The sequence below is a fragment of the Rissa tridactyla genome, chromosome 11 (assembly GCF_028500815.1).
Source record: "Rissa tridactyla isolate bRisTri1 chromosome 11, bRisTri1.patW.cur.20221130, whole genome shotgun sequence".
In the NCBI taxonomy this organism is placed as follows: Eukaryota; Metazoa; Chordata; class Aves; order Charadriiformes; family Laridae; genus Rissa; species Rissa tridactyla.
Genome location: NC_071476.1, coordinates 10,844,625 through 10,857,641, shown reverse-complemented (window position 1 = coordinate 10,857,641; position 13,017 = coordinate 10,844,625). Strand labels below are relative to the sequence as shown.

At 40.4% G+C, this 13,017-nt stretch overlaps 1 protein-coding gene across 1 annotated transcript in view; it reads left to right on the top strand.

Annotated features, from left to right (window-relative positions):
* Positions 1-1,626: 1,626 nt before the first annotated feature.
* JAKMIP2 (janus kinase and microtubule interacting protein 2) overlaps positions 1,627-13,017 on the top strand; it is a 33,988-nt gene continuing 22,597 nt past the window's right edge. Inside the window, exons 1-5 of the mRNA XM_054217282.1 lie at positions 1,627-1,868; positions 6,156-6,653; positions 8,666-8,875; positions 9,753-9,851; positions 11,809-11,955. Of these exons, the coding sequence (XP_054073257.1) occupies positions 1,740-1,868; positions 6,156-6,653; positions 8,666-8,875; positions 9,753-9,851; positions 11,809-11,955 (1,083 nt within the window). The 5' untranslated portion in view covers positions 1,627-1,739. The remainder of the gene's footprint in view (positions 1,869-6,155; positions 6,654-8,665; positions 8,876-9,752; positions 9,852-11,808; positions 11,956-13,017) is intronic.

Genomic DNA, 13,017 nt, shown 5'->3' with positions numbered 1-13,017 from the left:
GTTGTCTTTCTCAAAAGCCATCCTTTACATGGTTAACCTGGTGAAAGTGTCATCCTTTGCTCCAACCCAACAAATCTTCATGTATTAGTACTCATTTGGCATTGACAGCTAAAGATTTCTTCTTTCTTGACCATTTCTGTCCCATCTGGCCTGCGTTTTTTCCAAGCCAGCACTAAATCAGATTTGTATGTGCTGTGTCACATGGTATACAAGAAGAACAAGCCATTTTTATTAACTGCTTTCCAAAGCCCATTTTCCTGCTCAATCATCTGCATCCACAGCAGGCTCAGTGCTGGTGAAAAAGTCTTGGTGTAACTAGCATGATTAGATCCTCTGTTACCAGTATTGAATATGAGGCACTGTGGGAAATATGTATCAGATCCTGCTCTCATTTGTAGCTGCATGTATACAGTACAATGTCAAGATTTCAGAGGCATTGTAATTGGGAGCAGCGTAGGAAGCCCTGGCTGATACGGGACAGTGTTTTCAGGATAGTAGGATCAGTATGGCAAGAAGTAGTGAATCTGCTTTGTTCAGTTTACAATGACATTCTTCGCTGAGGATTCTGCTATCTTCTCAAAGGATGTGTGTCATTTCTGCAGGGTTTGCAGATGATGTAGGAATGTCAGAGTGACTGTGTGAATGTGAACATGGCACCATCTCAAACCCTGTTCAGTGCTGAGACACATGGACACAGAAATTTCTAGGGAGCTTATTAAATCCACATTTATTTTGTGGGTAGACAGAATACTTCCTTATCAGAGGCTGTCAGTCGGTGCCAATAGCCAAGACAAATGCTAAAAAAAAAACCCCAAAATCACCCCACCCACCCCCCCAAAAAAACCGCACCAAACCCCCTCTAATAGGTATATGGGACAGAGGGACACTCATGTTCTTGGTGATATGGAAAAAACCCTTGGCTTCCTGATCTCCGTATCTTGCTGATGTGTATCGCTTTGTCTTAGGACAGAATTTTCCCCCAAAAATTCAGTTGATGGAAACCATTGGTGGAATTTTTTTGCATTCCCTTGGAAATGGCAAAGGGGACAATTTCTAGTCTAATACAGGCTTTTGCGTATCGTTAGTTCTCTGCCTCTACCGAGACCCAGAATGCTGGTGAGGACTTTGGCACTTCCCCTCTCTTCCTTGGCAATTGTAGATGTGTTGTGGAAAGTCTCTGTGTTTGGCACAGGCTTGTGGGGGTGATCAAGGGTTGGGAAGGATAAGAGGAAGATATTGTTGGTAGATCCTTGAGACTAAAGTGCCTGCTTTGTGGTTACCTCAGACTGCAAGGCTTGGATTAAATGACCTGTCTTTTTTAGTCCTGTTCTCTCAACAGCACTAATACTTATGGTAAACAAACTGCTATCTTCATTGCACGGTGCCCCTTTCTGAGAATAGGAAAAGGGCATATATGGAATCTCCACTAGTACGCCAGACTTAAATACAGAAGTCTGATTGTGCTGGGATCTCCCTTGCAGGTTTTCAGACAAAGATTGCAGTGTTTGGAGAAGTGAGCTCTCTTGTGTTCTGTAACCATGTGAGCTGTCATGCTGCAGTGTCCACTGACAAATAATAGTATGTCTTATTTCTCACAGGGCTTCCAAAGCAGATGAGTCCAGGACCTTAAGGAATTTCGCGCAGTAGGTGCTGAACTAACTGGCACTGAATGGAACAGAAAAAGATGGCAGTCCATATTTGAAACAATTAAACAAGTGGACTCTCGCTGATAAGAAACCATGTCAAAAAAAGGACGTAGCAAGGGCGAAAAGCCTGAGGCACTGATTGTTGCCCTACAGGCTGCCAATGAGGAACTCAGGACCAAGCTAACGGACATTCAAATTGAGCTGCATCAGGAGAAATCTAAGGTGAGTGAGGGTTTGGTTTTAAATAACAGTGTCTGTGCTGAAGCAGAGAAACACATGGGAAAAATAGTATCACAGAAATCAACAGATGCAACGTAACTCTTTCCTAGAACAGTGGTCTGATTCTTTCCCCACATACAGCACTTTCTTACTGTGGATGTCCTGTTGCTTCCATGGAAAAGACTCCTTTTTACTGAGGTAAAAGTTTAAGAAGCCTCTGGTCCTCAAATGGAGCAATATGTCTTTTGCAACATCTTTGGCCATATTCCAGTTAGTGGGTTTCATCCTATCTGCTCAGTTTTTAGAAATTATGTAGTGTTGCTGTTTTCTGAATGGCTGATATTTCAGCAAGATGCCCTTATTTCAAAGTTGAGTGAAGTATTCCCTGAATGTGTTGCATGACAATCCATGTCAACCTTTGTAATCCATCTGCAGTGCAGCCAAAGTGTATTGTATGCACTAAGGTATGTATGCATTGTTTAAAGTTTGTTCAGGTACCAATAGTCTGCCAGAGTTACAGTCTCAGATATGTAAAGTTAGTCTAAAGCCAGCTGAGTATCATGCACACATGGTATAGCCACAGCCCTACAGTATAGACTGTACCTGTGGAGGTTTGAGGTGCCTCCCATATAATTTAGAAGCCTTTGGTACAAACTTAGGGCTGCAGCTTCAGCTTTTGCCTACATCTTCTGCTGAACTTTTCACACTCATTTCCTGCATCGTCTGTGCTAGGGCAGCCCTTGCGAAACACATAATATCTCTTTACACTACTACAGCTTTTGTATTCTGTAAAAAGGTAGTGGGCTGGGTGTTATCCAAGTATAAAATACTGACCTGTTATTCTGCACTTACTCTGCCCGTGTCCTTCCTGCGTTCTATTAAAATCCTTGCAAGCAGCATCAATTTTCCTGCAGGTGATGCTGAAGTGGCTTTGCAAAGAAGTGTTCTTTATGCTCTCCACAGTGTTGCTCCCTCTTCATTTAGAGATGCTTCTAGCTGTAAGCACAACATGTCTGTGTTTTATAGTCAGAGTACAGCTTTTGTGCAATAAAACCTTACATAGTAGGTGCTGAAGTTCCCTGAACATGGGTGAGATGAAAGCAGTCATCAGGTTTAGCAGTATGTTATTCATGAGCAGTATAGATAACAAATGTCTGTTTAATAAATTCTTCTTATAGAGTGTACTGGAGGCAGTACTAACTGCAGCCAAGCATCCTCCACCAGCAGTCTGGTGACAAGCACGTTTTCAAAGAATGATGCCTAGTGATATATTGTTTTTTGAAATGGAATATAATTGAAGTCCATCAACCTGGCTTTTTGATTCCTTCACAGATAAGCATATATCCTGGGCAAATTAACCCAGAATGACATGCCTCTAGCTTCCAAAACTGAATAACCACAAATCCTTCAGGATCTAAGAGGTCTTTTTCATTATTTATTTCTTTTAGGGACAGATGTTCATGCCAGTATAGCAAGGTTAATCATACTGGTAATCTCAGACAACTGTTAGTCAGTATAGTGGAAGTTGGTTTGTATAATTTAGGAGAAGCTAAATGAAAACAAGAGTAGCCAGTTCTGTGCTATCTGATGTTCTGAGAATCTCTGGGGGCATTCTCCCTTCACCTACCAGTGAGATGTATAGCCATTAATTTGTTACCTTTTAAAATAGACAAGATTTGCAAACTGCAACAAAGCAGACATCATCACTTTTTCAGACTCATTTTGCATCCTTTTCTTTCATAGATGGTTGATGACAGTCTTGGAAAGCAAAAATGTTTTTCGATTCTTTTGTTTTCCTTGCAAGCTTTGGTGTTCACATGTTGCACACAGGCAGGCTTAGTTATTCTCTTAAGGAGCTACAGGCTGGCTGCCAGAAAACTGATGGCCCGGGGAGCTTCTGTAATGCTTTCCGCTATATTCTGAGTCTTGCTGCTTTTGTTATCACTGCAGCTATGGAATTCCAATGCAGAAGTTGCCAGTGCAGATTTTTGTTACTAGACATCATTTCAAGGATGGCCCAAAATAATGAGAGTTACAAGAGTAGGAAAGTCTTGAAAACAAAACCAAAAAAATCTTATCTGAAATATATTTAAATGTGCTTGAGTCACACTGGAAAGGATGGGAGTGGAACATGAACAAAACAATGAAATTGCTTGTGTGCTTCAGTACCTCTCGGGATGCCCATCCATAGGTACTCTCGTCCATTCTTGTGACTAAATCAGACTGAGTGCTCAGGGTATTAAAGGCATTGTCATCATGGAGTAGTGGGGGGGTAAAAAATACAGTCTCAGGAAGTAGATCACACTTCTGAATTGTTCTGCAGTTTGGATTGAGAGGAGCAGACATCATTGAAAATTTTATTTTAATCTGGAATTAAGGTTTTAGCACTCTCCTCCTTTTTCCGTAGACATAAGCAGGTTCAGATTTGACATCTTGGTACAAGCCCATTTGTAAAATGAGGTTCGAAATAGGATGCCAAACTGGGCGGTCACCCACAATGTCCAAAGGAGCTTTAAGAAAGCGTTCATCTCACAAAGGGGACAAATAAATAGGATCTTTGGACCTTTCCCGTCTCTGATAGCACTGAGTTTACTCTACCAGTGAATCCAAAGAGCATAGAAACCTCTGGGCCATTGTGGTCTTTTATTGAAGAGGTCTCTTTTCTGTTACTTCAAGTGTAATAATAATGTCTTTCCCGCAAGGCTCTCGTTCACTTTCCCATTCTTCCCATCAGAATGGTACAAGTCAGCCTAACATCTGATGACGTTTTAGTTTAATAAACTAGGCAGCCTGGAAACTAATAGCCATAAAACCAGGCATCCCAGAGCTCAGCTGGGGTTTTACTCATGCCCTGGCTGGGTCTGCATTGTGCCATTGTGGATACCCAAACTACTTTGTTGAAAGTTTAGATGTGTCTTTCTATGTCATGCCAGAATGGATTACTTGCAATAATTGCACCTTGTTTTGCAGTGTGTTCAGCTCCCTTTTTAATGAACAGGAAGAGAGGTGTTACAGGAAAGAAAGAGGGCATCACGCTCATTTTTAGTCATGAGTATTCAAAATCAAGGATGAACCTAGAATGAAAAAGGAGTGAAGGCAAACCAAAAATCTGTCCTAAGGACTTGGGAGTTGAGGAGCAAAGGTTATGTATGCCTTTCTTCTCAGAAGTGATGTATGTAGTAAAGGCATTATGCTTTCAAACTCTTCTAATGGCTTATTTTGGGAAAGGTATGTCTGAAATAAGATGGGGATAGCAGGGAAGGAAAAAAACAAGTCAGTCAGCTCTGCATATAGCCAATAGCACTTTCTACCTTCACTAAATCGTCTCCAAGTAATCAATTAGGCCTGTAGGCTAGACCACCAGTGTCTCTTGGAGGGCTTTCAGATGACCTACTACTATGCTTATTCATATCGATATTTTTTTCCCCCTGTTTTTTCGTTCTGAAAAGTTTGCTCACTCTTTGTGGCCTTTATTAAAAAAGGAATTAACAAGAAGGTTCTTACAATCTTTGAAACCACATTCTTTTTCACTGTAAATAACAAACCTGCAGAGTTTGCTTTGAACTGAAACTATTCCTTATCCGTTGCTTTCCTTTGGTGTAGGTCACAAGGGTTTCTGTTGTGGAATTGCTCAGGGGTATGAAGTTGCACCTAGAGGTGTATTAGTGTGAGTGTACCGAGGACTGGTGGGTTGCTCTGTAACTGATTCCAAAGCTATGGACAAAGAACTCCTAAAACTGTTAATGAAGAGTAGCAAAGGACATGTTTTAAGTAAAGCCAGCTGTTCTGTAAACATAATAACCAGTAGAGCATGCTTTTCTGTAGGTATGTGTCTAAGAAGTGACTACAAATGTCTGTTAAAGCTCTCTGTATGGGTAAGAACATCTGTAAAAGATGAAATGTTTACTGGACTTTCAGACTTGTACCTTACTTCAGCTGTGATTATATAGAGGAAAACACTTTTCCCTCATCTGATTGACTGCCCGTGGTCATGAAAGTTGTAGGAACCTTGCTATTTCTGAGCCCTCTAATTTTCTATTGAAAGCACGTGTAGTGTCACTGCGTGAGGCAAAATACCTGGAGAAGACAGGGTTGTTTTGTCTTGAGTAAAGACTGCAAAATCTATGTGAATGCCCCAGAAGGTGGTTCATGTTTTGTTGTAGGAGGGTGGAGGATCATCTAGGGTCTGCAGCAGGGTCTTCCTCAATTTAAGATGGCTATGTGTCTAGGTGGGCTTGTTTTGATAACATTATGTTGGTAGCAGGTGACTTTCGTTTTATTTCAATGTAGGTTGCTAAACTCGAAAGGGAGAAGACTCAAGAAACTAAGCGTATCCGCGAGGTGGAGCAGCGCAAGCAGACTGTGCAGATCACAGAGCTAAAAGCCAAACTCCATGAAGAGAAAATGAAGGAGCTGCAGGCTGTGCGAGAGAACCTCATCAAACAACATGAGCAGGAGATGACGCGGATGGTGAAAGTCCGAGACAGTGAAATCCAGCGCCTCAAGTCAGCGCTGTGCGCTCTGCGGGATGGGAGCAGCGATAAAGTAAGGACAGCGCTGACTATTGAGGCTCGTGAAGAGGCCAGAAAACAGTTCGATTCCGAGCGCCTTAAGCTTCTGCAGGAAATTACTGAACTGAAGTCTGCCAAAAAGCAGGTAGATGAGGCCCTTAACAATATGATCCAAGCAGATAAGATCAAGGCGGGGGATCTTCGGAGTGAGCATCAGTCCCACCAGGAAGCCATTTCCAAGATCAAATGGGAGAGTGAAAGGGATATTCGCCGCCTGGTCAGTAACAGAAACTGTTCACGTGTTCTCTTATGGTGTAGTGAATTTCCCTCTTGTGCCTCTTAGCTTTTGTGAATAACAGAACTCTGCAATGTGCCTTGGTTGGCAAAAGTGTTAAAAACTTCTCATTGTCATTTCTCAGCAGTCAATAGGTCATGGTGAGTCAGCTAGAGCAACCACTGTGGTAGCAGCTAACACCTTAAAGTAAGAGAGTGATTGGCCTAGTCCGTAAGGATTTGGCTTGCTGAGGTGGTAATATGTGTACGATGCAAAGTGTTAGAAAAAGAGTGTTTGCATCTGCACTTGCAGTTTGTTAGTTTGTCTGGCCCTTGCAATGGTATCCTGTGGGCATTAAACCATGGCAGGAGGGGAGGTCTCTTTTGGTTTGGTCTTGGCATAGCCTTTGGTAATTACTGGGGAAAGTGAATAAAATGAGGCCCACATCTGCAGTGGTGCAAGTTGCCATGTTTCCCGATCATCTGGGGAGCTGGACCTGCTTGCAATGGTGGAAAGTTTGGCTTGAAAGCTGGAATTCAGGATTTGACAGGTAAGTAAAAGAAATGATAATTTAAACTGTCAAGAATTATTTAGAATTATTTTTTATTTATTTTTTTAATTATTATTACTTCCCCCTCCCCCCCTGAGTCTTTGTACTGGAGGTATATTCTTGTGTTGCCAAAATGCTCGATAATGTAGTACAATCTAGTAGTGGTGGATTCTTCATATCTGCCTTCTGAATTTTGACCCTTCTTGTTACTGATCCCCATTTGCAGTTCTGTTTAGCCATTAGGATAAATTACTTTTTTTTTTTTCCCATCTGAAATTGGGGATCTGTTTTCACGGTTTTAATATAAAAAGGAACTGGAGTGAAATTCAGGATAGAACTGAGTAACATTAAGATCAACTCAGGTTCCACCTGTGTATCGTATGATTTTATCTTTAGCAACTGATGAAGGGCTTTTTGAAAGCTATTTACTTCCAAAGAACATTGAACACGTCCAGAATTATTTTTATCTGACACACAAGTAGTTTCCAAATCCATTGTATTGCTATCAGAGTGGAGGAAGTTACATCAAAGTGACATCTAGTTAATGGAGATCAGAATCTAGCCTGACTCATTTGAAAAATACTTTGGGGAGGATTTCAGCAAGCCTAGAAAGCTGCAAGACCAGAAAGTATCTTTGGCAGCTTCAGACAAAATTTAGCATAGATAGCATTTTTGTTTTCAGACAATGATTCATATCGTTCCCAGATAATAGTACTTTTATTTTGCCAGAGTGATTTGCAAATTCTGGTTCACCAAATTTTCTAGAGCTTGGTGGCGTTAGCAGCTTTTGTACCCATTTTCATGGTTGCAGGGCTTGTATGGGCTGATCTTATTCTAAGTTTTAATCTAAAATTTTCCTCTCAGCCATCATTCTTAAAGTTGCTGTGCGGTGAAGTAAGAGGCACTTCGTTTTGTCTTGGATAGTCCTGGGATATTAGGCAGAAATGAAGTAACAATAAAATGAATGGCCTTGAGACTGCACTCAGCAGAAGATTAATAACGCAGCAATCAGCTTTAAGAAATACTGCTCTGCACAGATCTGTTTGTGAGGATCGGACCGTAACCTCTACTGTCTCAGCTATGTAGCTCCACTTACATGAGCAGGAGCTAGTCTAAACTTCTTTGGGTTTGTCAGAGTTTATACTTATTTTTCATCAGTATACATAACTGACCAAAATGCAATGTGAAAACCTGAACTCTTCATCCAGTTATCCATTAACACCTCGCACCATGCTCAGTTCCTGGGCTTTGCTCTGTGAGGCTGGTGAATCTGCTACTGTGCCAATGTACGGTTATGGTCAAAGCCTCAAAGTGTATTGTTTTCCAAGCCTAGTGCAGTATGATACGGCAGATTTAAGGGGTGAACACTGCTATTAAGTAAATAATATACTACTAGATCGGAGAAGGCTGAAATGCTGTTGCCTTTACACAGTAATATTGTTGTTCTGGTGTTTCTCTCATTCAGATGGACGAGATCAAAGCTAAAGACAGGATCATATTTTCCTTGGAGAAAGAACTGGAGACACAAACAGGCTACGTGCAGAAGCTGCAGCTGCAGAAGGAAGCTCTGGATGAACAGCTCTTCTTGGTGAAGGAGGCAGAGTGTAACATGAGCAGTCCCAAGAGAGAGATCCCAGGAAGGGCTGGAGATGGTTCGGAGCACTGCAGCAGCCCAGTACGCAGGTTTTACTGGCCCCCTGCAAAAAGAAACATGGCTTTGTTTCTTTTGCTTAAATATTTTCTCAGGCCCTGAGAAAACATTCTTATTTACTACAGAGAATTTATGGACATAGATTCTTCAGAGACAATGCTAGTGGGACAAAGCTTTGTAAGGCTGTTTCCTCAGTTGCTCTATTTACAAACATAAAACATCTGAAATAATTAGTGCCTCTTTTAAAGAATCATTCCATGAACATAACTACCTGGATAGGGTGCATCCTCAAAAACAGATTGAGTTGGGAGGATGAGCAGGGAGAAGGCTGCTGGGGGTGGGTCTGGGACTTTTAGGAGATCCTCCTCTTTCTCTGTCTTATTCTTTATATACATGACCCTTACTGTCATTCACAAAGCATGCAGTCACTGGTTGTGTGACTAAATATGATGTTTACATAACAAGTGTGTGTGTATATACACATATTTACATATATACAAATGAGGAATAATAAAGCAAATGCAATTGAATACTGAAAGGGATGTCCTTCCTTTTTCACGTGACATAGTGGCTCAGCATATAGAAGCAATGTATAGGAAAAGGCAATAAAAATTAGAATATTTTAGCTTTTTGCTTTTTCTTCCCCATCATAAAAAAAATTGTTTTCTTGTTATTTTTTTAAACAGATGAAAATTTTTAATCAAGGTATCCCCCAAACCAGATACTTTCTTCTAAATATATATATATATTTGGCAGCATGTTCAATACTGTAAAAATCCATAAGTATAACTTGTTGATGGTGACAGCTTAAGTTGACTGGTGTGGGTTTTTGAGGATTCTTTTCCCAATCATGTATTTTGAAAAGAATCAGTAACTGTATTATGTTGTTGTCAATGAACAGGACTTGCGCAGAAACCAGAAGAGGATAGCAGAGCTGAATGCCACAATACGGAAGCTAGAAGACAGGAACACGTTGCTTGTTGACGAACGAAATGAACTGGTGCGTGAGCTTTGCACTAACGGACAGAGGAGGTCGGAAGCCATAGGGAAAGGCATAAAGAGGAGGATCCAAGGATGATAGCCAGAGATGAATATGCCTTTTCCATCCATCAGGCTAGTCACTCAGGAGGCTGAGGATGATTTTTTTTATCCTAGAATTAAACAGTAATTTAATTGAAGTAACATGAGTACAAAATCACAACAGAAGTTGAGACAGAGGGGCTTGTAGGTTTCTGTATGAATGCTTATGTTCCCTCCTTGACCTTTTGAGTGTACAGCAGTGTACGGTGAGACTTATCTTGTAAATGAAGTGATGCCTGTAGTCCAGTATTTGACCAAGTTGAGAATAGTTAAGTATTGTATCTAGGGAGAATGGACAACAGTGAATTGATCCCTTTACCTGACTTACTCCTAGGTAGTGATATACCTGTGTGTTGAAGACTGCACCCTGGCTTTTTAACCTCTCCATATTTCTACTTCTGTGATTAAGGATGAGGATGGTGAAATTCAACTCTTGATTTTTTTTTTTTATTATATTTTTTTTTATTCCTAGGAGCTAGGAGTCCTAATACACTCCTTGCATATCAGTTTAGCTGGCTTGCATCTCATCAATGTTCTTAATGCATTATTTGCAAAATAGTATCGTATCAAGATTGCAAATTACAAATATGTTCATGTGTCTCTCTCCAGTTATGAAAAGCTCTCAACCCCCAAATTTCTGGGCTGCTGAATAGCTTGGAGTCTGATGAGTCAGCTTGATTAACTGTTGCATGTCATTAAATATTCAGCCTATTTTTTTCACAAGGAAAAAAAATAAATTTAAAAGGCGTCTAAGCTGTATCTTGCACAATGGGACTACAGTGAACACATTTTGTTAAATGTGACCAGGAGTACTGCTGGAAATACCATACACTTTAAGATACATTCACACTAGCAACAACTGACTTCATTCTTGGGGGAGGACAAGTGGGTTTTTTTGCCCACAACTGTGCTGATCAAAGGTGTAACCGCTTCCTAGCTGCCCCCAGCTTTTCTGTTAGCAGAAGGGATATTCAGGTACTTGTTAACCTGCCTCAGACACAATCACTGGGTTAGTTTAGCCTAGTAAGATGATGTGATGATGTAAGCAAATGTGGTTAACTGTCCTTAATAGCTACAGAAAACTCTTGCAGTCCTTTCCTCAGCAGAACTGCAAGGGGCAGGAACCATGTGACGAACAGTAATACAAAACTGGGACAGTGCCTTTGTTAGACAGATCATCTGAGCACAAAGATGATGTCTTTCCACAGCTGCATGCCATCTTCCTTGTCCGCCCGTAGAAAAAGAAATTATATCTATAAAACACTCAGTATTACTGGATGGAACTAATTTTTCATAGGGAGAGATTTTGGTTAAAACTCTAGTTGTACCAATAGTGGAACTTCCAAGCATGCCCTAAGATACGTTCCTATCTTACAGGATTTGTTTTTTAAATGTTACATGATATGTTGACTAAAACAAAGTTCATTGTGCACTTGCACAAGTATTTCACCGTGTGGCATTAAAAACCAGACTTAGAACTATGTTCTTATTGTTGTGATCCAGATTGAGTAGGTACCTGTGCAAATCTGTCTTTCAGTAAGAAAATCAGTGGGTTCCTTCCAGATAAAGCACAGGTCATTTTGGACTTCTGTAGCACTTTGCAGTTGCCTGACTCTGGGTTGCTTCATCTCTCTGTCTGAGTTTTCTCCATAGATAAAGCCAGCTTTTGGAAATGGATATCCAGAACTATGCTTTGAGATGTATAGATAAAGTAAGTTATGGAAGCTGTAAGCATCAGTTCCATTAGATCACTTTGTCTGGCATTTTACTGGGACAGTAGCCCAATATGGAAGTAACAAAATAGTTCTAACAAAGGATGGAGAAAAATATCTTTTATTTAGATTATTTACAATTATTAATTGCTATTATCAATCTAGTTGAAGCGTGTCCGAGAAGCTGAGAAACAATGTAAACCTCTTCTGGAAAAGAACAAGTGCCTCACGAAGAGAAATGATGAACTTATGCAGTCTTTGCAGCGTATGGAAGATAAATTCAAAGCAGTCACTAAAGAAAATATAGAAATGGTTGGTACTGAAGAGCAAAATGAGGATTACTGTATCATCTGTGTCTGTTATGGTGGCCACATCTGCATAGTGTATGCATGTATATACAGAGAGAAAATGTGTTGTATACTGTGTGTAATACTATTGATAAGATATAGGCATGCTTCGATCTGTATATAATAGACTTACATACTATAACATTGTGTATTATGCATACACATGCAATATATTTAAGTGAATGCACAATCACAGTTTTTAATACTATCCCCAAAATTAGAATATTGAGTTTTAATTGTTTAAAAGAAAAAGAAAGAAAACAAAAATAGTATAATTGAGTCATATCCCACTGTGTTATTTTGCATCTGGCATTCAAAAAGGAAGCTGCTAAGAGCGATGTTTTCAGCCAGCTTGATGTTCATCTTTGAATGTGCATGTTCTTGTTAGAGCTGATGATGGCAAAGAAAAGTTCTCGTCTGCCACTGAGCACATACAATCTTTCCATAAAAGATATGCATGGTAGATGGATATGGGAAAGGGAGAATGGTGGTGTAATAAATTTGGCTAGGGTTATAAATTTCAAGTATCAGGGCTATATGAAGCGGGGTCGAAGCAGTTAATGTCTGTATATCCTTCAAATGGAATTGCCCTGAGTATCAGTCAGAATCCAGTCCCTGCACATGGACTGATGTTGCTTTGGCATTAATGAAAAAAGGAGGTGTAAACAGATGTAAACTGGCAGGCTGAGACGACTTCCCCCGCTAAGCATGTTTGTGTGTCTTGTCTCTGCCTTCATCTTGAGCAGGCTGATGCAGCTTTCCTGCTGATTAGGATGAGATGATCAGATTCACTTTCTTGTCTTATAGAAAAAAGACTTTAGTGTTACAAGGTTAATCCGCTTTAAGACTCTGCAGTTCACCCATGCCCAGAAGACAGATAAACTTATCGCAGGTGTCACAGGTCAGAATCCTTCTTCCACAGCTGTGCTAGGACAGATCACAGCCCCTTGGGCTTTCCCACAGCAAAGAGAAGGGATGTGGGAATCTGCATGGATTAGCCATCAGTGGAAGTGTATTTAAAAGGCTG